The sequence below is a fragment of the Ursus maritimus genome, unplaced genomic scaffold, assembly GCF_017311325.1.
Source record: "Ursus maritimus isolate PB19 unplaced genomic scaffold, ASM1731132v1 scaffold_2, whole genome shotgun sequence".
Classification (NCBI taxonomy): domain Eukaryota; kingdom Metazoa; phylum Chordata; class Mammalia; order Carnivora; family Ursidae; genus Ursus; species Ursus maritimus.
Genome location: NW_024424452.1, coordinates 26,636,632 through 26,658,463, shown reverse-complemented (window position 1 = coordinate 26,658,463; position 21,832 = coordinate 26,636,632). Strand labels below are relative to the sequence as shown.

General features: G+C 51.5%; 1 protein-coding gene across 10 annotated transcripts in view; it reads left to right on the top strand.

Annotated features, from left to right (window-relative positions):
- Positions 1-21,832, top strand: part of ABCC1 (ATP binding cassette subfamily C member 1) — a 130,730-nt gene that overhangs the window by 101,643 nt on the left and 7,255 nt on the right. For all 10 annotated transcript variants that reach the window (XM_040635277.1, XM_040635280.1, XM_040635278.1 and 7 more), the window contains 7 exons: positions 5,903-5,993; positions 8,237-8,372; positions 11,236-11,443; positions 13,439-13,749; positions 17,912-18,111; positions 19,675-19,801; positions 20,363-20,464. In XM_040635277.1, coding sequence (XP_040491211.1) covers positions 5,903-5,993; positions 8,237-8,372; positions 11,236-11,443; positions 13,439-13,749; positions 17,912-18,111; positions 19,675-19,801; positions 20,363-20,464 — 1,175 coding nt within the window. The remainder of the gene's footprint in view (positions 1-5,902; positions 5,994-8,236; positions 8,373-11,235; positions 11,444-13,438; positions 13,750-17,911; positions 18,112-19,674; positions 19,802-20,362; positions 20,465-21,832) is intronic.

Sequence of the window (21,832 nt, the reverse complement as noted above, 5' to 3'; positions counted from 1 at the left end):
TTTTCCCTTTTCTTTTTTTCCTTTGGCCACGTCAGCACTTAATTTGGCAATGAAAATGCCATGTGCCACCCTCGCACTGCTGTGGGGCACTTTCCCAATGCAGCCACGTGGCCTCGCACCCAGGTCCTCAGCCTGCGGGTCTGAACTCAGACGGGGCAGCCCCTTTTCTCTCTGGCTCTCTCGGGCTGGGGGCGGCACGGTGGTACAGCTTGGCACCAGGGCCCGTTCTTGCCTCGCTGTAGCCAGCTCCCGAGAGCCTGTGACCTTGGATTTGTTTGAACCACATTTTTGGCTTCTTCTAAAGGGAAACTTTTTTTTCCTTGTTGGATTAATCAGGTCTTTTTTAGAACACCCAGGCTGAAGGGGGAGAGTGCTTGGTTTGGAGAGACTCTTTCCCCACTGGGGTAGGGAAGAGCAGATGTACCAGGAAATAGGCATCAGATGGGGAGATGCTGACCCCCCCACCAGGAATATTTATCACACTGATGGGTCAGAAACTTTCTTTTTCTTTTTTTTTTTTTTTTCCTAGGTGGCCAAGAGAGTTACAGATTCACTCATGAGCCTTTGTACCTGGAAGGTGAAGAACATTTCTGTTTACTCGGGTTTCTTTATTAGGAACCTTAAGTCTCGAGCAGTGGTTTCTATTGGGGAACATTTGTGCTTCCCAGGACACATGGCAATGTCTGGAGACATTTTTGGTTGTGACAACTGGGGTGAAGGGGGGAGGGGCCCTGCCGGCAGGTGGAGGGTAGAGACCAGAGATGCCTCTAAGCAGCCTGCCATGCACAGCACACCCCCGCCCCCTCCGGAAAACAGAGCATCATTTGGCCCCAACGTCCGTAGTGCCAAGGCTGGGAAAGCCGCTGTGCCCCGGCTTCACACTGCACCACGTTCTTCCCTGTCGTCTTGGGAGAAAGACTGTTTTTCCGACAGTGTACCCACTTCTCAGACCCGTGCTCGATTCATCTCGCAAGCTCGTGACTCATTTTCTCCATCTTTCAGATCTTTGCCGAAAGGTTTTCTTTTTCTTTCTTTTTTTTTTTTACTGATCATAAAATCAGCATGTCTCACTTTAAACCATTGGAAAGTGCAGAACAACGCAGAGAACCAGGAAAAAGAATGTCCGTCCACTCACCCACCCGTCAGAGGAGCTGTCTGTGTCTGTCCTGCCTCGGCCTTCTTGAGACGAGTAGCATCGTACCGCGCTCTCAGCCATCAATTCTGCTTGCTTGCTTTTCTGAATAGTGGGTCATAAGCACCTCCCCCCGTTACAAATATCTGTCATAAACACCGAACAGCTGCTGGAGAGTCCGTCGTACACACAGCACATTCCTTTAGGCTGTTCTCAGTGGCCGTATTTCTTCCACTTGAGTATGGAGAACTTTCTGGGCCTACGTGGGTGGATTGGGCTGGGTGATGCAGCCGGTCAATTCCGTTTTTGGTCAAAAACGAAGCGTTGACTGTAAAGCAGTGACTTGGATTCTTCCCTCGAGGGAGGCTGGCCTGCTGGCCCATGCCCAAGCAGAGTTCCAGAACCTTCTTGAGAATAAACAGTGAGCTCTGAGGTGCTGGCTTTAAGAGCCAATGACTGGCTGGACACGGAGACCCGGGAGTGGTACTTAAGAGGTTCAAGAGCATGGACAGTGCCAGGCTTGTCAGCATGACAGCCCATACCTGATACCTAGAAGCACTTGAGAAACATTTATTAGATTACAGGTTTTGGGCCTTTGCTTAAAAAAAAATTCTTAACTGTTTTCCAGCATCCCTCAGCCCCGGCCCCCTTCATTTTCCCCTTCCTCTGCTGTAGTTTTCTTTGTAGCTCTAAACATTGCGTGACAGCTAATGCTGGATCTACTCCTTTGTGTGTTCTCTCTCTCTCTCTCTCTCTCTCTCTCGTAATTTAAGCTCCATGAGGGCTTTTGAGTCACTTCTGTATCCCCAGGACTGGAAAGAGTGCCTGGCACACAGTAGATGCTCAGTGTAATTTGTTAAACAAATGAATACATTATGCCTTAATTATTTAAGACATGTCCTATGTAAGCGTTGAACATTAAGAGAGCTATATAAATATTCCAGATTAGAGGAAAATATGCACCAGTTTTACCCATTTCTCTAGGGCTGGTTTAGAAACCAGCTTTGCAGGTATGGGCTTATGAGATGGCATCATGGTGGCTCATGGGGTGCCCAGTCTGGCACTGGAAGGTCAGCTCTGCTTGTTCACCTGGCCATTCATTTGTTAATCTGCATATCCGGTGTATACAGAGTGCCTGCTGTGTGCCATGAGGTTGATTGTACAGTGCACGTCTTGTGCAACCACACCTGGCCATCTGATGTGCCAGGTGCTGGGAATAGAGTAGTGTGTAAGACGTACTCTGTGTTCTCAAGAGCTCAGTCTTGAGGGTGTCTCCCCTCTTTTGGGGGAGACAAACACCAAGTAATCAAGGACATGGTGGTGCTAAATGCAGTGATGGACGTGAACGTGGGGGGGTATGAGAACCCCAAGAAGGCATCCTCATCCCAGCCTGGGAGGGGCCATGATGAAATCTGAGCCCAGTCACCTTCTCTTCTCCTTTCCTTGGCTCTGTGTGCCTCTGGCTTAGAGTAAGGCTGCGTGCGGCCCAGGCCCCTCAGGAGTAGCATCTGTCATCGAGGATCTGAAGCCTGTGGGCTAGAGCCGAGACCCGTGCTGTCTCCCAGCCACCACACCTGCACTGCCCAGCTCTAACACTTGACTTTTTTCCCTCTGCTGCCATGAAAACAGGTGTAGAGAGAGGGTTGGCCTGCAGTTTTCCAGATCTTCTTATGGTTAAACACGTTCATAGTGTTTGGCAAAAGAGCTGGCCCCATGTGGTGTGCTTGTCAGGATCTACCCAACACGCGTGGGGTGGGGATAGTGAGGCACAGGTGCTGCAGGTCCCTCGGCCATCCATGCCCCTCATCCTTAGGAGAGGACCTCCATCCATCCCCTCTGGGCGTTTAAATGGGGGTTCCGGGAGGGAGTGTTGCCTTGGTTCTTAGCACTGTTCTGGATCTTGTGAATTCTCAGGTGGCAAAGTGGTGGACGAGGAGGGGGAAGGTCAGTGACATGTGGGTTAGATGTAGCTGTGCTTGCAGGAGGAGGCTGTAGACAGACCGGGCCTGTTGCTGGGTGCTCAGAAAGAGGCCCTCTACCGTCTGCATTTCTACCCCCTTCCCTTGTTCATCCAGCGAACATTTATTGGGCACTTACTGTGTGCCAGGCTTTGCGGTGGGCATTTGGGGAGATAGTCTGAATCGCCTGATCTCTTGCTCTTCGGCTGGGTGGCCTGGGCTAAGCTTTACTGTCCTATAGGTCAAAAGACCATGACCCAGCATGCCTTGGAGGAGATCCTATTTGCAGAGTGCTTGGCACATAGTGGGTGGACAGTGCAGGGCCCACGGTTTGATTTTCACGATCCCACCCTCACCTCCTGGGCATGGTCAGGACCTAGGCAGGCCAGGGCAATGCGGGGTGATGTGTGCCTGACGGAGTCATTGCAGGTGGCTGTGGGCACCCGGGGCAGGGATGTCTTTCAGCCGAGTTTCACTGTGGAAGGCTGCCTTGGCTCCCTCTGGTGAGGTAAAGGCATGAACCAGCTGCTGGAGCGGACCCATCCCTCCTGCTTTCCTTGAGAGCAGGGTGTGGCTGAGGGTCCAGACAAAGGGCTCTTTTGTAAGCCACGGAAGCCAACTCCTGCCGCTTCAACAAGGGTGTTTACTGGAAGGGGAAGCAGATCACCCAGAAATCAGAGGCCAGACCAAACAATCAGGACTCAGGAAATGGGAACTCCGGGAATCAGACTCCTTTAGGACAGATCGGCCAGAACTGTCTTTGGGCCTCAGGGGGCCGCTGATGGTTCAGAGTTCTGGGGAAGGGGTTCTGATGGGCTGACCTTGGGCAGCGCCCTTCCCCACCTCCCTGCCTGTGGCCTGCAAAGGCTGTAGGAAGAGGAAAGAGCTGATGCCTTGCAAAGAAGGCAGAGTGGTAGACCAACCCATGTTCCCATTGCCTTCCTAAGACTCTCTGTCCCTCCCCTTGTAAAAAAGAACTTTCCAGCTACCCCCGCTTGTGTATCAACCTGTGTGCTAATTGGATGGAGAAGGGGGTCACGAGAGGCCACTGTGAGGTCTTCCATCCAGACTTTAGGGCTCATCCTGAGTAGGGAGCAGAAGGGAAGTCTGAAGCTTATTGAGGCTGGCTTGCATAGCCAGGTGGGAGCGAGGAGCTCTCTGAAGCCCCTGCCACGGGCCGTGTCTCCGGGAATATTTTCAAGCATCCCTTCCCCCACTGCTTGTTCAAGGCTAGGCCTGGGTCTCCAGTGCTGTGTGCGTTTATGAGCCCTGACTGCAGGCACCTGCATGAAAAGTCCTGCTCGTCGCAGTCTTCTTTTTGATTTAGTTTAGTGCTTTTATTTTTCTTTTAAGAATAAAAGACGCTGCCATTAAAAGAAATTTGTAAAGCAGTGATTCTCCCTATTGGCTGCACCCCGGAATTATCCATAGAATGTGTTTAAAAAGGCGAGTAATGCTAAGCACCACCGTGGTCTGTCACTTCCCAAGCACCATGTGTGGCTTCACTCATCCCACTTAGAAAGGGAGTAGCTGTGGTCAGTTGCCCTTGGCAGATGTGAAAGTTGAGGCTCAGAGACTTTTATTGCTTCCCTAGTACACACAGCTAGGAAGTAAGAGAACACTCCATTCCTGACTGCGCTCTGACTCAGCATGGGGGCCCGGCCTCCCCGCAGGCAGAGTGCTTGCAGGGACCAGAGCTCGGCCAGGGGCATCCCCGGGTGCTTGCATCGTTCACAGCTAAGATGGAGAATCGCCCGCCCCCAACCTGGCAATGATTCCCTGCCCCGCTCTGCTGTTTGTTTTCCATTTCTTCCTGTGACTGTCATCGTCCAAAAGAGCCTGCCTTTTTGCATTCGGTTTCAGTTCGAGTTCTATCAGCATGTTCCTGGGGTTACCCTCTTGCCCCTAGAGCTGTGTATTTGTCCCCTTCTGCCACGTCTCCCCTGCGTGCCCTCCCCTCCTCTTCCGGGCCAGCCCAGGGGAGCCCTAGGCTGTGCGTCTCTCCTGTAGGCTCTCTTCCTGGCACCAGCATGAGATCAGGGCTAGGCCGGGGTAATGATAACGCATCGCTGAGTAGTCGGGGAAATGAAAGGGATAATGTATTTCAACACAGCACGGGGCCACCACTCATGCAATAAATGTTAGGCACTGTCATTGAGGTAATGGTGATTAGTGTTGATGCAGGGGTGTAATTCCTGGGATTGGGGCAGCTGGCTGGCTGGCTGGTATGCCTCAGGGTGGCCGTACCAGTTGTCAGGGTAAATGGCACTGCTCCAGGTACCCCGTACCCCAGACCTCTGGACCTCCCCGTGGTCTGGGTTACCCCTTGGCTCTGGGGGGTGGGGGTGGGGTGCCCTCAGACGACTCCTGTTGGCTGATGCCCTTGTCAGAACGGGTCGTTACTTATTTTGGGTATCCCCTTTGCTTGGGATGCTTGGGGACTAGGGCTCTGTGCGCTGTTGCCCACATGGCTCCTTGCATTTTGGCCCCTTGGGCTAAGTTTCGTGCAGCTCTCATGCTCTGTGCTGAACTGCATTATACCTGTCACTGCTGGCAGCCAGTTCCCTGTGCTCATGGGGTCCTCAGGTTGGTTGCAAGTCACCATCTCTGCCCCAAGGGAGCCAGCTAGCCCCACAGACCTCCTGCCCCTGTGCCAGGATCCTGTCTGTGGCCTCAGCCAAGCACGTCTTGCTTTCTGAGCTTCCTGGTAGCCAGGTTATCCACCATGTCCCGTCCAAGTGACCGGTTTTCCTGAGCGTCTTGGCATCCAGCTCTGGAAACCACACCTTCCCCCTTTCTTCTCTTGTGACAGGGTTAACAAGTGTCAGCAGTCCAGGGAAGGAGGTGAAGCAGATGGAGAATGGCATGCTGGTGACGGATGTCGCGGGGAAGCAGCTGAAGAGGTATGAGCAGAGAGGGAGACCCATTCGTGTGGATTCTCCAGGCGCCAGTGTTTCTGCCCCCTGCTTGGAGGGAGAGAAGAGGAACAAGGTCACACAAGCTGCTGGCTTCTGAAAAACGCCTTAGCTCCCAGGGCATGGAAGATGAGGGTTTTCTGTCTCCTTTCCCAAATCGCTAGGAGACCTCTAGTTTCAGGGGCATGAAGGGGGTCGGGGCCTGGCACTGCTCTACCAGGGCGCACAACTCACACAGGCCTCAGGATGTAACCATCTATCTGCACTTCTGACGCTCAAGTTCCCTGCAAGATGTGGGTCCTTGCTCAAGTCATTCAGAGGGGCCTAGAATGTTCAGGTCTTAAGAGCTGGCATTTGAACCGAAATAGTCACGGTAAGATCACGTTTTATGCGCCCTGCGGAGCCAGGCACGGTGCTAAGCCCTGTGCAGTTTGTTGAACCTGAAGGTAGTTACTCCTGTCTTCCCATTTTACAGGAGAACAAATGGAATGCTCTCCCTAAGTCATGCAGCGAGTCAGAAACTGAGCTGCGACTTGAACCCAAGCCCTGCCTCTGAGCCGGAGCTCCAAAGCTCTGTGCTTTTGCTGCTTTAGAGGAGGTTGCTTTCAGCTCGGTCGTTTGGGATTTAGAGGAGCAGCATTCCGTGGACTTTGTTGCTTAACCTCTCTGTGCCTCAGTTTCCTTATCTGTCAGACAGGGTCTGTGGTGTACCTACCGCAGAGGGCTGTAGTGGGACAAACTCCACGTAGTGCATGTGAAGCACTTAGCACAGTACTTTCCTCCATCAGCACCCAGTAAAGAGCACTCACTTATTATTGCACGAGCTGGGGCTACCTGCAGTTACTTCTCTGTTGTAGGGACTTTTCACAGAAATGGGGCTGGGAAGGAAATTGGCGTGAGCAGCTCTGCCCATTAGAACACTGCCTGTAGTACCCTCCTAGACTCTGATTTTTTTTTTTAAGGTTTTATTTATTTGAGAGAGAGAGAGAGCTAGTGGGGCAGAGGGAGAGAGCTAGGAGGGGCAGAGGGAGAGAATCTCAAGCAGACTCTGCACTTAGTGCAGAGCCCGATGTGGGGCTTGATCTCACCACCCTGAGATCATGACCTGAGCTGAAACCAAGAATCGGACACTTAACCAGCTGAGCCACCCAAGTGCTCCTGACTCCGATTTTTATTATGTGGGACAGGTGGATATATTTCCTGCTCTGTTGGTGCCCTGTCAAGGTGGTGAGCTAGGTGTATGTGTGTAAATCACTTAGGATAGGGCCTCGCCCCAGGCGTGCAGGGGCACTGCCAGGATTCAGGCAGGTGGCCAGTGTGATCATTCATGGTTGCTGCCCTCTAAGAACTTGTGGGGACGGCTGAGATGAGGCAGCCCCTGCAGGTGGTCCTGGGACTTAGGGGCATTTGACTGTGGGAGGCTTGCCAGGGAGAACCATGGGTGGACTGAGCAGGAGCGTAGGGAACACTGGGCATATCAGTTGCTTTGCAACTGATGACCAAAGCTCATGGCTTGGAATGTCTGGGCACGCTTAGCTGGCTCCTCTGCTCCGGATCCCACACAAGGCGCAACAGATGTCCGCCAGGCTGGGGTCTCATCTGAAAGCTGGGCTGGGGAGGGATCCACTTCGAAGCTCACATGGCTGTTGGCAGGGTTCTGTTCCTCAGGGGCTGTATTACCTTCCTCAGTCTCTAACTGGAGCCCTCCGTTCCCAGCATCCCGGGCCTCCAGGCTGCATGCTCGCTTCATTGACGCATGCAAGCCAAGAAGGCGGTAGGGAGCGTCAGCAAGCAGGATGGAAGTCACACGCTGTCCTTTGACTGTGTGGCTCTGAGCTGCGGCTGAGAGAGGGTGTTTCTGCGCATATGCCCATACGTGTGTGCACACGTGCACACACACACCCATCCACCTGTGTCATTCTCTAGGGTTCCAAGTCCCCAGGAAGGGAAGGGACTATCTTGAGGAGGTCTCTAAAGAGAAGGTGGGGCCACATGATCTGTGAGAGTGTGTCGTCTGTATAGAGCTGATGACCACCATTGGCGGGCAGGAGGTGCTTTCTGAATCGCGCCTGCGTAACGGAACGGTTCCTCCGTGGGGCCATGTGTCACCAATCCCATCTGCGTGTCACAGCTGTAAAATCAGAAGATTGAGCTAGTTTGGTGCTTTGTTGCAGTTGCCTACCTGCCCAAGGCTTCCATTTGGTTGACACCATGTGCCTTGGTTTCCCCAGACAGCTCAGCAACTCCTCCTCCTACAGCGGAGACGTTGGCCGCCACCACACCAGCACGGCTGAGCTGCAGAAAGCGGGGGCCAAGAATGAGGACGCGTGGAAGCTGGTGGAGGCAGACAAGGCTCAGACGGGGCAGGTGAGGGCTGGCTCCCCCAGTGAGGGCTGTGGCCAGCATCACCCCGCATCACTGCGGGTCACTGCGTGCCGGGTCCTGTGCACAATGCTTCGTTGATGTTAAATCATGTCTTTCTCTCAACGAGCCTATGCAAGTGCTATTTTCCAGCACCAGAAACGGGCGACAGAGCCTAGATGACTCGCCCAAGGTCACAGCCAGGGGGCGGCTGAGCTAGGATTGGAACCCTGGCAGTCTGACTCCAGGGCTGACTCTCACCTCCTCTGAGCGGCTGGGGGCTTTTGTTGGCTGGAGGTGACATGGGTGCTTTAAGTCACACCTTTCCACTGCCTTGTAGATCCGATGAAGTTGTCTGTAAGATAACACCTCTGTCACTTCACCTCATGTGACCGTGTGTGTGTGTGTGTGTGTGTGTGTGTGTGTGGCGGGATTGATTTGTTTCCATTTGTCTTTCAGCCCTAACGATTCCATTGTAAGAAAGTCTGAGTTTGGTGCCCGTTTATCTCCTGAGTGTCTGGGTCCATTGGGGCTGCTCTCACGGAAGGCACAGGCTGGGTGACTCAGGCAACCTGCTTTCATTGCTCACACTTGCTAGAGGCTGGCAAGTCCGAGATCACGGAGCCAGCACATGTGGCGTCTAGTGAGGGCTTGCTCAGAGCGAGGCTCGGAGACCGCCATCTGCTCCCTGTGTCCTCAGGGTTGGGAAGGGGCGAGGGTGCTCTCTGGAGCCCCTTTGTTAAGGGCACTCATTCCGTCGTGAGGGCTCCAGCCTCACAATCTGACTGCTCCTCAAAGGCCCCTCCTCTGTGTACATCGCACTGGAGGTTAGGATTTCAGCGTGCAAACTGGGAGGGACACAACGTTCAGGTCCGGAGCACTAACACATTGCCATCTTGTCTCTGTCACAGGGACAGTTGGTGTCAAGCTCTTGTTTTGGTGTTTTGTTGTATGTGTTTTACAGTCCTCTACTTTTGGCACATGTCAGTAATTTTCCGTTGATAGTAATGATCCAAAGTTTATTTTTAAAAATACATGTGGTATGTTTGAAAAAAAAAATAGGGAATGGAATTTTTCAAAGAAGAAGTGCAGGGGCACCTGGGTGGCTCAGTCGTTGGGCGTCTGCCTTTGGCTCAGGGCGTGATGGGATTGAGCCCCACATCCACTGGGAGCCTGCTTCTTCCTCTGCCACTCTCCCTGTTCCCTCTCTTGCTGGCTCTCTCTCTCTCTGTCGGATAAATAAATGGAATCTTTAAAAAAAAAAAACAAGAAGAAGAAGAAGAAGTACATGCATAAACAAGCCACCCGTGAGAAGTGGAACAGGAATGAGAGACTGGGACACTGTTTTCGTGGATCTCCCTGGATGCATCCAGAACCTTCTAGAACCCTCTGTTCCAGGCTGCTTCTCTCCTCTTCCCCTCACAACCACGGCCAGGGGCAGAGGTGGCTGTAGTGCATCCTCCCTCCTTGCTCTTGCTGGTCCTCTCGGGAGCCAGAGTAACGACCACAAATCAAGGACCAGAGAAGCACTGTCAGCCCTGTTTCACCCTGATGTAATCCCACACCACCCAGAGGAGCTGGGTCCCAGTGTTGCCTGCCTTTTCTATACCAGCAACACAGACTGGTCACTTGTCTGAGTCGGACCCAGAGTTCACACTCAGAAATTTCTGAGCCCACGCCCGCCGTGTCTGCTGCTCACGAGGAGTCCCCGAGTCCTGCAGTGTAATTCTGGGATCTGCAGATCAGCAGGCTGCTTGGCTTCGTGACGAAGCCAAATGGTGACAATAAACATCACAATTCTGGGACACCTCCTCCCCCCACTATTTCAGTTTGAAAAACAGAAAAGTCAGAAAGAAGCACTCAGTGACGTAGGAGGCCTCTGGCCTTTCACCTGTTACCTTTCAACCAGGCTGTAATTCAGACAAATGATTTTTGTGACCCAAAATTCAGCGTGAAAAGCTTGAAATGCCAATGAGCACATACACAAGGAAGGATACCTGGTGTTGGCTGAAGCCAAGCCAGGCAGGTGGGTGTAGTGTTGGCCCAAAGCAGGTGGCCGTGGCCTCTGGTGTTGAGATCAGGCAGCCCTTTGGACGACCACACATCATTATTTAGCCCTCATGGAACTTCCAGGGAATATGGGGGTGGAAGAAGTCTTGGCACCTCGTGTTGCTGGGGAACAGGCTAAGTGAGCACCAGCCAATGGAAGCCAGTGGAAATGATGTGGAATTGGTGTTCGCTGTTCAGAGGAAATGAGGGGAGGAAACACTTGGGTGCTTGGCAACATGCCACTCTATCCCATTTGCTTTTTGATGGCGTCCTGATGGTCCTGGACTAAAGCTGAGAATCCTAAACAGGATCTCCTAGCCCCTGTGTGGTCTGAGCACTACTTCTCCAGCTCGATCTTGTTCCAGCCACACTTGCCTCCTTTCATTTCCCGTAACATGTTACATTCGCTCCTACCCCAGGGCCCTTACACATGCCGCTCCCTCTGCCCTGAGTGCCTTTTTTTCCATTTCACCTGGTTAGTTAACTCTTTGTCATCACTTCCTCAGGGAAAACCTCTCAGGTCAAGCTGCCCACTTTTATACTCTTGTGGAATCCTGCACTGCCCCAGCTCTTCTCCATAATTACACATTTATCTGGCTGCCGAAAACCTGTCTTGCCACTTGACTGGAAGCTCCGTGAGGGCAGAGATCTTGACTTTATCTCCTACTGACTTTGTTTGCCGGATAACTAAGGGGAATGTGCCATGAGTATGAGCATAGGCTGGGGGGACAGGATGGCCCAGCTGCTGCTGGAGTCCCTGACCACGGGGGGGCGCTGGTGTGGGCAGCCTGCAAAGTGCCTGCTCTCGCCTGGTCTGCAGGTCAAGCTGTCCGTGTACTGGGACTACATGAAGGCAATCGGACTTTTCATCTCCTTTCTGAGCATCTTCCTTTTCCTGTGTAACAACGTTGCGGCTCTGGCCTCTAACTACTGGCTCAGCCTCTGGACAGATGACCCCATCGTCAATGGGACCCAGGAGCACACTAAAGTCCGGCTGAGTGTCTATGGAGCCCTGGGCATTTCGCAAGGTGAGGGCCCTCCCCTTCCCATCCTGCCCTGCCTGCCCAATTTAGGCATTTGAAACTGTTTCTTCTTCTGTGTCTTATTATGGAGTCGAGTCCCCCCATTTGTCAGGGTTTCGTGGACCCCCAAACTAAGCTGAAGTCACATGAACAGTACCTATCCCTTAATAGACAGTCAGATATTGTAGAGTGAATATTTCTTGAATGCTTTGTTTCACAGGACCCTAGGAGACAGAGAGAAGGTCTAATGTGCCCATTTTACAGATGCGAAAGTTGAGAAAGGCAGCTCCCCCACCCCAAGCATTGGCAAGCAAGGGCCTTTGCTTCTTGCTGCTCTGCGAGGGTGATGGGGCTTCTGTAAAGTCTCATTTGTGGACTCCTACCTGCTGTCTGAGGGTGGGAATTGGTTTATGCTGGTGGTTCTCAGTGCAGACTGTGCTGTCCCCGGGGGACAGTTAGCCACGTCTGGAGGTACTTAGAGCCATCACAGCTTTAGAGTGGGGGTAGCGTTACCAACATGCAGAGGCCAAGGATGTCGCCAGACCCCTGCAGTGCACAGCACAGCCCCCACAACAGAGAATGATCTAGCCTCAAATGTCAGCAGTGACGAAGTTGAGAAACCCTGTTCGCCCTTTCTGTGGGCCCAGGAAGGTCCCCAAACATGTCAGCATTATTAGTAAGAGCTGATGTCTGCTGAGCCCTTCCTTGGTGCCTGGTTAGGTTCTCAACACTTCTCTGTGTTTTTGCAGCACGGGGCCAAGAGGTAGCAGCTATTTTACCCATTTTAGAAATTGAGACTCTAAGGCTCAGCGAGGTTAAGTAAGTTGCGCAAAGTCACACAGCAAGTACATGTCAGAGCTGGCATCGAATGAGGCATTCTGGCCCAGGAGCCCGTGCTCGTAATCACTGTGCTACACGGTACGTGAGCTGTGTGTCCAGGTGCTCGTGAAACAGCGGGCATCTATACATACCTACGTACATTCAGTGTCTGATACGTAAGGATAGACATAAACACGTGTATCTGATATTGTTGAGTACTTTCTGTGCACTAAGCACGTTGCCCTTTACGTTGGACTGTGCTATAAGCTAAGTGTCATTGTCCCCATCTCACAGATAAACTGGGGTGCAGAGAGGCTGAGTGACTTGTGGGAAGGTCGCACAGCTGGTAGGTTGCAAAGACGGGATTTGGCCCTGTTGGCTTCAGAGCCCACCGTTTTAGCCTCTGCTTCCTTGAGTTAAATCTCTCCATCCCTGTGAAATCTTTGCAAAGAACAGGTGCCCTGCTGTGGGTGGTGTGGGGGAGCCACAGATGTCTCATCATCTCCAGAAGAGCAGACATGGATTTCTTCTATTTCTTAATCCCTAACCACAGGGCAAAGGACTGGCCTCGAGCTGTCACTGCGGGAAGGTGGGGCACAGGGAGGGTGTGATGTTTACCTGGGCTCACACAGCAGCAGCATCTGTTCTAGGACCTGAGCTGTCCACTCTGGTAGCCACTAGCCACCTTTTAAGTGCTCGGTAGCCCCAGCTGCCTAGAGGCTACCACACAGGACTGCGTAGATACAGAACGCTGGCGTCATCACAGAAAGTTCTTTGCATGGCACTGGTCTAGAGGAGTGTGGTACACAGATTCAGAGCATGACCTTGGAGCAGGCTGCCTGGGTCGGAACCCTAGCTCTGCTTCCGATTGGCTGACTCTCTGGAGGGCAAAGGAGTTCACCTGTCTTGACGAGTGTTGTTCTCTCTGTAAAAGGGGTGCTAAGAGGATTTATACAGAGTCAGTGTGAGACGTAGATTCATGTAACACTCTTGCATAGTGTCTAATATGTAGTGAGTCCTTAGTAAGTAATAGCCACTACTGTCCTCCTCTTCCTCCTCATCATCATTCTTAGAAGCTGAGAGTCCAGGCCTGTTGCATCCACATGGCTGCTCCCCGCCCACCCCCCCGCCCCCAGCTTGGCCCTTGTCCCATCGTGGTGTTTACCTTGAGAGTATTTGTAGGTATCTCGGTGTTCGGCTACTCCATGGCGGTGTCCATTGGGGGGATCTTCGCTTCCCGCCGCCTGCACGTGGACCTGCTACAGAACGTCCTCCGGTCGCCCATGAGCTTCTTCGAGCGGACCCCCAGCGGGAACCTGGTGAACCGCTTCTCCAAGGAGCTGGACACGGTGGACTCCATGATCCCGCAGGTCATCAAGATGTTCATGGGCTCCCTGTTCAGCGTCATTGGCGCCTGCATCATCATCCTGCTGGCCACCCCCATCGCTGCCATCATCATCCCGCCGCTGGGCCTCATCTACTTCTTCGTCCAGGTGAGAGGTGGGGTCTCGGTGTGCAGGAGGGGCCCTGCTGTGTACGCTACTTCTATGTGAGTTAAGGGGTCATTTCATCTGGCCGTTTCCCTAGTGCGGAGCTGTTGGGGATTTGCTGGAGGAGGCTTCAATTTGTTTTTGTCAGGTTTAACTACCTATCAAAGGGAGCGGAGCTATAATTCATTATAATAGTATTAATAATTTATAATAATACTGTTAGTAAAATTGATTATTAAAATTAAGAGAGTTCTCAGAAAACTTTTAGGTCCTAAGCCCCCTGCAGAAAGTGGAGATGTGAATAACAGCACCTTAAACAGGATAGATGTTTGTCTCTCTCTCTCATGGTAGAAATGTAGAGGTGGGCCATTCAGGGCTGGTATAGCATTTCCACAAGTCTGTTAATATCCTGGACTCCATCGCTGCTTTTTTTTTGTCCTCCCATCTTTGTATAAGACTTCATTCTTAAGTTGATCTCATGGCCCAAGATGGCTGCTGGAGCTCCAGCCATCAATCTGTAGTTCAGAAAAGAGGACCAAGGATGGGGAACAGAGCAAGGGAGTGTGTGACAGCTGAGTCCTCATGGTCCCTTAGGTTACTGAAGCATAAACTGTGCTTGCAGCTGTAGGTGGGCGTGTTAAGGCCTTGGTGGCAGAGCTGGGAGTGCGAACTCACATCTGTCTGATCCTAAAGCTTGTGTTGGTGACCACGGTGCTGCCCTGCCCCTTCTTGCCCTGAAAAGCTTAGCTGCAGCACAGTTCCTGGTGGGGGACAGCAAATTAGATGGGAACCCAATGACTGCAGCACAAAGTAAGAGTGAGAACCGCGAAGTGCCCCCTATATCAAGCTGCGCTGTGGCTGCTCACGTGGGGCCTGGAGGCCTTGGTCCAGCCGGCCAGCCCCCAGACTCCAGCACGCTGCGGCCCAGTGGCTGGCGAGCATGAACACAGGTGGAACCAGAGTGAGTGGGTCTGGTTCTCGTGCCCTCGTTGTGTTCTCCTTAAACTGGTACCAGCTTTTTTGGAAACTCGTCCTGCATTTACTGAAAATATGACCCATGTTTGTACCCTGGCCGTACATTTCCCTGAGGGGCCCAAGTCAAAAGAACAAAACAAGCCACACGCTATGTTAGCGGCGACTCACGTAGCTGCCGCAGCAGGACACCTGGAGCCCATGTGCAGCCATTGCGTGGCCGGGTCTGCCGTCCGTTAACGGGGACGATGAGGGAGACGCTGTTGTAATACCACCGGTTTTATTTTTAAAAAACAAAGACAGTTCAGCAAAGGATCCTGTTGTATATGCATTGTTAATATTTCTAAGCAAACACAATGCGCATGTGCATGGCTGGGAAGGGAAGCAGCGAAAGGAAAATAAGGGTTGGGTTTATGAGAGAATTTGGGTTTTTAAATTTTTTTATTTTTATTTTTTAAAGATTTATTTATCTATTAGAGTATGCAAGTGGGGGGAGAGGCAGAGGGAGAGAGAGAGGGAGAGAGAATCTCAAGCAGACTCCCCCACTGAGCGTGGAGCCTGATGCGGGGCTCGATCCCACAACCTCGAGATCATGACCTGAGCCAAAACCAAGAGCCGGACACCTAACTAACTGAGCCACCCCGGTGCCCTGCTTGTGGTTTTCTTTAATGGTTTTTAACTAAATATACCCTTATTCTACAGCCCAGCAGTCTCCTCTCAATGTATATGCAAAAGGAATGAGAGAATACATCCAGGACAAAAAAAAAGGTGCTAGAATGCTCTTAGCGTCTTGGTTTGTGGTAGCCCTAAACTAGAAACAGCTTGGGAGTTTTGACCCAGAGGATGCAAGAATTTTCTGGGATGCTGGAGATGTTCTAGATTTTGGTCAGGTAGTGGGTGTGCAGTTGTAAATAAATGTAAAATTCATCACGCTGTGAAGATTTGGTACATTTTCCAGTGTGATGGAAATGTATGTTCTATCTTGATTAAAAAGTGGGTTTTAGATGTACATATGTTTTCTTTCCTCAGAAAAGATCTAAAGGTTGTACACTGAGATTCTAATAATCTCAGTCTTATGTAGTCATAATCTTAGTGCTTATGTCAGAATAATAGACATAATGTAATTTTTAAAAAAGATTTATTTATTTATTTTAGAGAGAGACTGGGAGGGAGGGGCAGAGGGAGAGAGAATCCCAGCCAGACTCTGCCCTCAGCACCGAGCCCCATCTGGGGCTCGATCCCAGGGACCCAAAGATCATGACCTGAGTCGAAACCAAGAGTTGTACACTTAACTGACGGCACCACCTGGCACCCCCGTAATTTAGTTTTTATTTAATCTTTCCATCTATATCATCCCCCCAAATTTTTAAATGGGTATCCCTTACTGTTTTAATTCACAAGCAAGTCATTTTTATATAAAGGTGATGCAAGAGGTAAGACGACGTGGAGTTGTGTTGGGGCTTCCTTGTTGCCGGAAGGAGGCATTTCTGCTTTGGGGAGTATTTTGGCCTCCATGATAACCTCCCAGCCACAGGTCCGGGTACCTTAGCTCACAGCCCGCTGAGTGGCTCAGGCAGGTGCGTGTTGAGCATTATTTTTATTCACGAGCACTGGGCACTTGGTCTCTGAAAGAGTAAGGTGAGTCTGGGGGGTGGATTATGTCTCCTGGAATGGAGTTTAAAAGGGAAGCTAATAGTTATTTAAAAAAAAAAAAAACAAACAAACCTGAGTTTAAACACAAATACGTCTCAGGTTAGCTTTGTATAGTAAATGCAATTCTGAGCGCATGAGAAGTGGAGTGCGTTGAGCAGGGCAAGCTCTTGGGAATGACTTCCATCCGGGATGCTTAGCAAGAAAGCCTAGGAGAGGCGGTGTCACGGCTGAGGGTAACACGGCACATCCCGCAGGGCCGAGGCGACCGGTTTGTTCACGGCAGTGAGAGGTCACCTGACCTGTCCTCGGGGACTGGCAGAGCCACCGTCCTGGGGCTGCCCGGGTTGGCGTAGTCCTGGGTTAGCTTACAGAGTTGCTGGGGCCCAGGAGGCCGCCCAAGTGTGGGTTCAGATTACCGCGTGCACTGCCGTCCAGAAAGAAGCTGCTGACCTCAGAACCCCTGTTAGGTTTCCTGCTCTCTGTGGGAGGTCTCTGCCCCAGAACGGCTCTGGGAGGCGGGGAGGCCGTGTTGCTGTCCACCCTGTGTTTCCAGGTCTTGTTCACCTGTCTACCTCTGCCGCTTGTGGAGTGGCTGCAGTTACGTGGGATCCTGCGCACGTCTGGAATGGGGATACTGATAGGGAGACTAAGGCCACAAGAACTGTGTCCTCAGATGACCAGGCTGTCCTCTGTTCATGGCTCTTCGAAGCTTCCAGTGGGCGAGGTGCTTTTGTTCCTTCTGCCCTGCTTAGGGCAGGAGCAGAGCAGATGGCATCTGCCCACGGCGTCAGGTGGAGTCGGGGTTTGAACTGAGGCCTGGTTGTCCTCAAAACCTGTGCCGAAAGCCACGCCACTGGGGCCATAAAACACTGGAGGTGAGTGGCTTCGGGGAGGCTGTAGAGCACACAGGTTAGCCCCTCACAGCCCGCCTGTCCGAGTCCAGGCCCCAGCTCGGCCGCTCGTAGCGACATGACCTCGGGAGAGGTCAGCGAGCTTCTCTGTGCCTCGGTTTACTGAGCGTCAGCAGGAGCGAGCGCCTGCTGGATCTCTGGTGAGAGCTCAGTGAGCCGATGTCTGTGAAAGTACTTACAACCATGCTAGGCCTGCGGCGCCCGGCTGGCTCAGTCGGTGAAGCGTCTGCCTTCGGCTCGGGGCATGATCCCAGGGTCCTGGGAGCGAGTCCCGCCTCGGGCTCCCTGCTCAGCGGTGAGTCTCCTTCTCCCTCTCCCTCTCCCCACTGCTCGTTCTCTCTCTCTCTCAAATAAATAAATAAAATCTTGGGGAAAAAAAATTAAAAACAATTCTGCTAGGAGGGTGGGCTCTGCGTGAGCCTCAGTTCCTGTCACGGTTGTGCCTTTGCTGCTGTCCCCGTTCCGCCCCTGCTGTCACCCCTGTGCATGCAGTGAGCACAGCTGCCCGCGAAGAGCAGCCCGGCCCCGGCGCTTCGCCTCCCGGAGGTGACGTGCTGGTCCAGGCTGTCTCCGGCGCAGCCCCAGGGACTCGGCCACGGGGGCCTTGCCGACTCCGTTCTGTCCCCCAGAGGTTCTACGTGGCCTCGTCGCGGCAGCTGAAGCGCCTCGAGTCGGTGAGCCGCTCCCCGGTGTACTCGCACTTCAACGAGACCCTGCTGGGCGTCAGCATCATCCGCGCCTTCGAGGAGCAGGAGCGCTTCATCCGCCAGAGTGACCTGAAGGTGGACGAGAACCAGAAGGCCTATTACCCCAGCATCGTGGCCAACAGGTGGGCGCACGAGGCCCCGTGGGGGGAGGTGGAGGACTAAGAGCTTCACCCTCATCCCTGGAGGAGGAGCGTGTGAAGCCAGGCTCAGGCCCTCACACACAGGCTGGTTAGACTTGGCGGGAGGACAGGACAGAATGACCATCGAAAGCAGACAGGAGCGCTGCAGCTCCGAGCGTTGGGTAAGGGCCGGGGCCAAGTTGTTCCGGAGTCAGAAAATATTGCCGAAGCTCTCCATTAGCCGTTGTCCTGAAGATACAAGTTCATCTGTGACGGGCAGACTCAGCCAGTATTTTTGTGTCCTGGCTCTCGGCGGAGGGGTGGTCACGCCCACCCCCGTGTGATGAGCCCGGGAAGCCATTCCCCAGTCTTAGGTTGGCCCACGTGAAATTGCCGTGCCCAAAAGATCATGACTGGATGAATAGCATCAGCCAAAAAGAAGGGACAGAAGTTTGCTCCTTGTTGATCAAATTCAGAAAAGTGTGTGATTGATCCCTAAAAGGGTACCTTCTTCACTCAAGTCCTGATACGTGTTTTGAGACGTGGGATAGAAAATTCTGGGGAGGGGGTGACAGCACCCTGGAAGCGACCCATCCTACCCAGCCGTCAGCCCGTCATACACAATATAACCCTCTAATGTAAGATGAGGCAGGGAGACCATGAATTGACGGAGACCCTGCCTTCCTCTGAAGAGTTCTTAGAGAGTTTGTCAGATCTGGCTCTGCCTTTGGGAGAAGCCACACCCCCAGGAGGACCAGTCACATGATCTTAAGGGCTAGAGTGACAAAAAGATCAACATCCCCATTTCCCTAAACTGCTTTATACCTCAGAATGTTAGTATTCTTAATGCCATGGGATATCTTACAGAAGTTAGCTTTAAACCAATAATATATCTTTTTATACTTTAAAAGGTAAAATAATACATTTTAACATTTCTTAAAGGAGGATGATCTGGCTCTGGAAACATTACAGCTACGTTGAAAATAGTAGCTTATTTCTCTCCCTCCCCCCCCTTTCCTGCCAAGAGAAGGTTATTTTAAGTAATCTCTACACGCAGTGTGGAGCTCGAACCCACAACCCCGAGATCAAGAGTCGCACGCTCCACCGATCTGGCTTCATGAGATCACCAGCTAGGCATCCCCAAGGGAAGGCTATTTTAAATCAGTGGTGCCTCTTACAGTTGATGACTTCTTAGTATTTAGGAATTTTCCAGGACATCATTTTAAAGATGGGTATACATGGGTATATTTTAAAGCTTCCAGTGAGAAAAACTTGGTTCTTAACAAGGCAAGCTCCAGTTTCCTGGGAAGTCGGATTCTGAAGAACTCTGTTTTAATCCCTGGGGTTGTCCGATTAATGAGGAAGTAGCAAGGCCGTGTCCCTTTAGCCACCCTTCCCCTGTGAGCGGACAGAGAAGGCCTTTCTCGGGAACTCTAAGGGAAATTACTGCAGTTAGCAAAGTGCCCCCTTCCCCCCCAACTTGAACCAGAAATCGGATCTCTGGAAAGCTGACTCCAGGTGTGTGTGTCTGTCTGTCTGTCTGTCCACTTGTGTGTCTGCGGACAGGTGGCTGGCTGTGCGGCTGGAGTGTGTAGGAAACTGCATCGTCCTGTTCGCTGCCCTATTCGCCGTGATCTCCAGGCACAGTCTCAGCGCCGGCTTGGTGGGCCTGTCCGTGTCATACTCACTGCAGGTAAGAGGTGGGGCTCTCAGCTGGATTTTCTAATTCTCTTCATGGGGGAGTCAGTCGTCAGGTTCTTGGACCTTTACTTTGAATCTGGGCAGGAGCTGGGGGAGCGGATGGGGGCTGAGTGGCGTTTGAGAAGTCCGGTGACCCACTGGCGCTGGGGGGGAGATGAGGCACGTGGCCAGGATTCCCCCATTAGTCAAGGAAACCCCTTGAAGACCCAACAGGATGCCTCCAGCTGTAGGAAAAATGCAGATCTGTCTATGACTTTCCCTCCTGTCACGGCTTTAGCTTGGTCACCCAAATTTGAATACATGGTATTTCCCTTTACCATCTAGTTTGCAATATTTTCTGATGACCTTTCTGATGACTTATGTGGCCCAGGGGTTATTTTGAAATGTGTTTACTTACTCAGTACAGTGTAGCCCGTCCGGGTGATGGCGATACGTAAGGTTGATGTTTTCTGGACCTTTCTTACCTAACACATTCCATAATTCATAATTACTTTCCTAAGATAAGGCAACCTGTGCTCACTCTAGAAGCTCCATGTGACCCTTCCACCCGCAGGTGACCACGTACTTGAACTGGCTGGTTCGCATGTCGTCCGAGATGGAGACCAACATTGTGGCGGTGGAGAGGCTGAAGGAGTATTCAGAAACAGAGAAAGAGGTAAAGCCAGCCCCCGGCCTGGCCTCTCCTGACCTCTTCTGTGTAACTTAACCCGGACAGTCCACACAGCCATAACCTGTGTGCCTTCGACGGGCGTCCTCTTCAGCAAGAATTGTCTTCTGTTACTTGTCACGTATTTGTATGGGGGACTTCTGTTATGGAAAATGAGACACTCGTTTCCTCTTTTAAGTTTAAAAATTAAGTACCCATGAGATGATTCAAAGCATGGAAAGTCACTAACAAGAGGCTTAGTACGTGGATATTGTAAAAATGACGCCAGCGGTAAGGATTTGACCCAAGTTTAGGGAGCCCTGAAGTTATTCAACCAATGTCCCCATGTTATAGATGGAGCAAAGGATGGCCAAGGGAGGGACAATGGCTGACCCAAGGTCACACAGCTGGGAGTAGGGCCCCAGTGTCCAGACTTCAGCGCTGCATTGGCAGAAACTGCCTTTTTCTGCAGCGATGGTAGTGATCATAACCATAGGACAATAATGCCTGGGGAGACACCACTATCCCCCCCACCACCAGTAATGATAGCGACCCATACTGTGCCCTCGGAGGGGTGTCAGGCCCTGTAGCACACATTGACATGGAGTAATTCATACAGCCTTCCCGTAGCCTCGTAACTCCCATTCTGTCATGAGCCCTGTTTTACAGGTGAGGAAACAGACAACAAGGTTATGTTACTTTCCCAAGATTACATGGCTGGTAAATGGCCCACCCAGATTTTGCATCTGTGCCATTGGCACACTGCCTCCCAAGAAAGTGCCCCTTGGGAATGAGACCAGGGGCCTGGTCAAAACTGTCTTGAGGGATCTGCAGAGATGAGCTATGCCCCATCCTTAACGCTCTCACGCTGGTGAACCAGGTCCCACTTCATCAGAGAGCATTATTCAGAGTGGTGTGAGCGCCCCCTGTGGAAATAAGTATGTATTACACAAGGGGTTTTCCCACTGCACCAAATTTTTTTTTTTTACAGCAGCTTTTAAGATCTAATTCACCTGCCATGTAGTTCATCATTTAAAATATGAAATGAAGTTTATTTTTTAGAAAGTACCATGTTTTTATTTCTTTTAATTGTTTATTTTTATGTTTTTAGAATAAGAACATATTTGAAAAATACAAAAGAAAGTAAAGATCATTCAGGGTCTTACCACTGCTAAAAATATATATTTATGTGTTTATATAGAATATATTTTTCTAGCTAGAAAGTTCCATCCACTTCTCTCCAGTGCCCTCCGTGTTCTTACAGCTTATTCCCTTCGTTTATATACCTAAATTTATAAAAGGGATATATGCTTGTTGTAAAAAAAAAAAAAAGAAAAATTAATATAGCAAGTTTATGGGGGAGAAAGGATGAAAGCT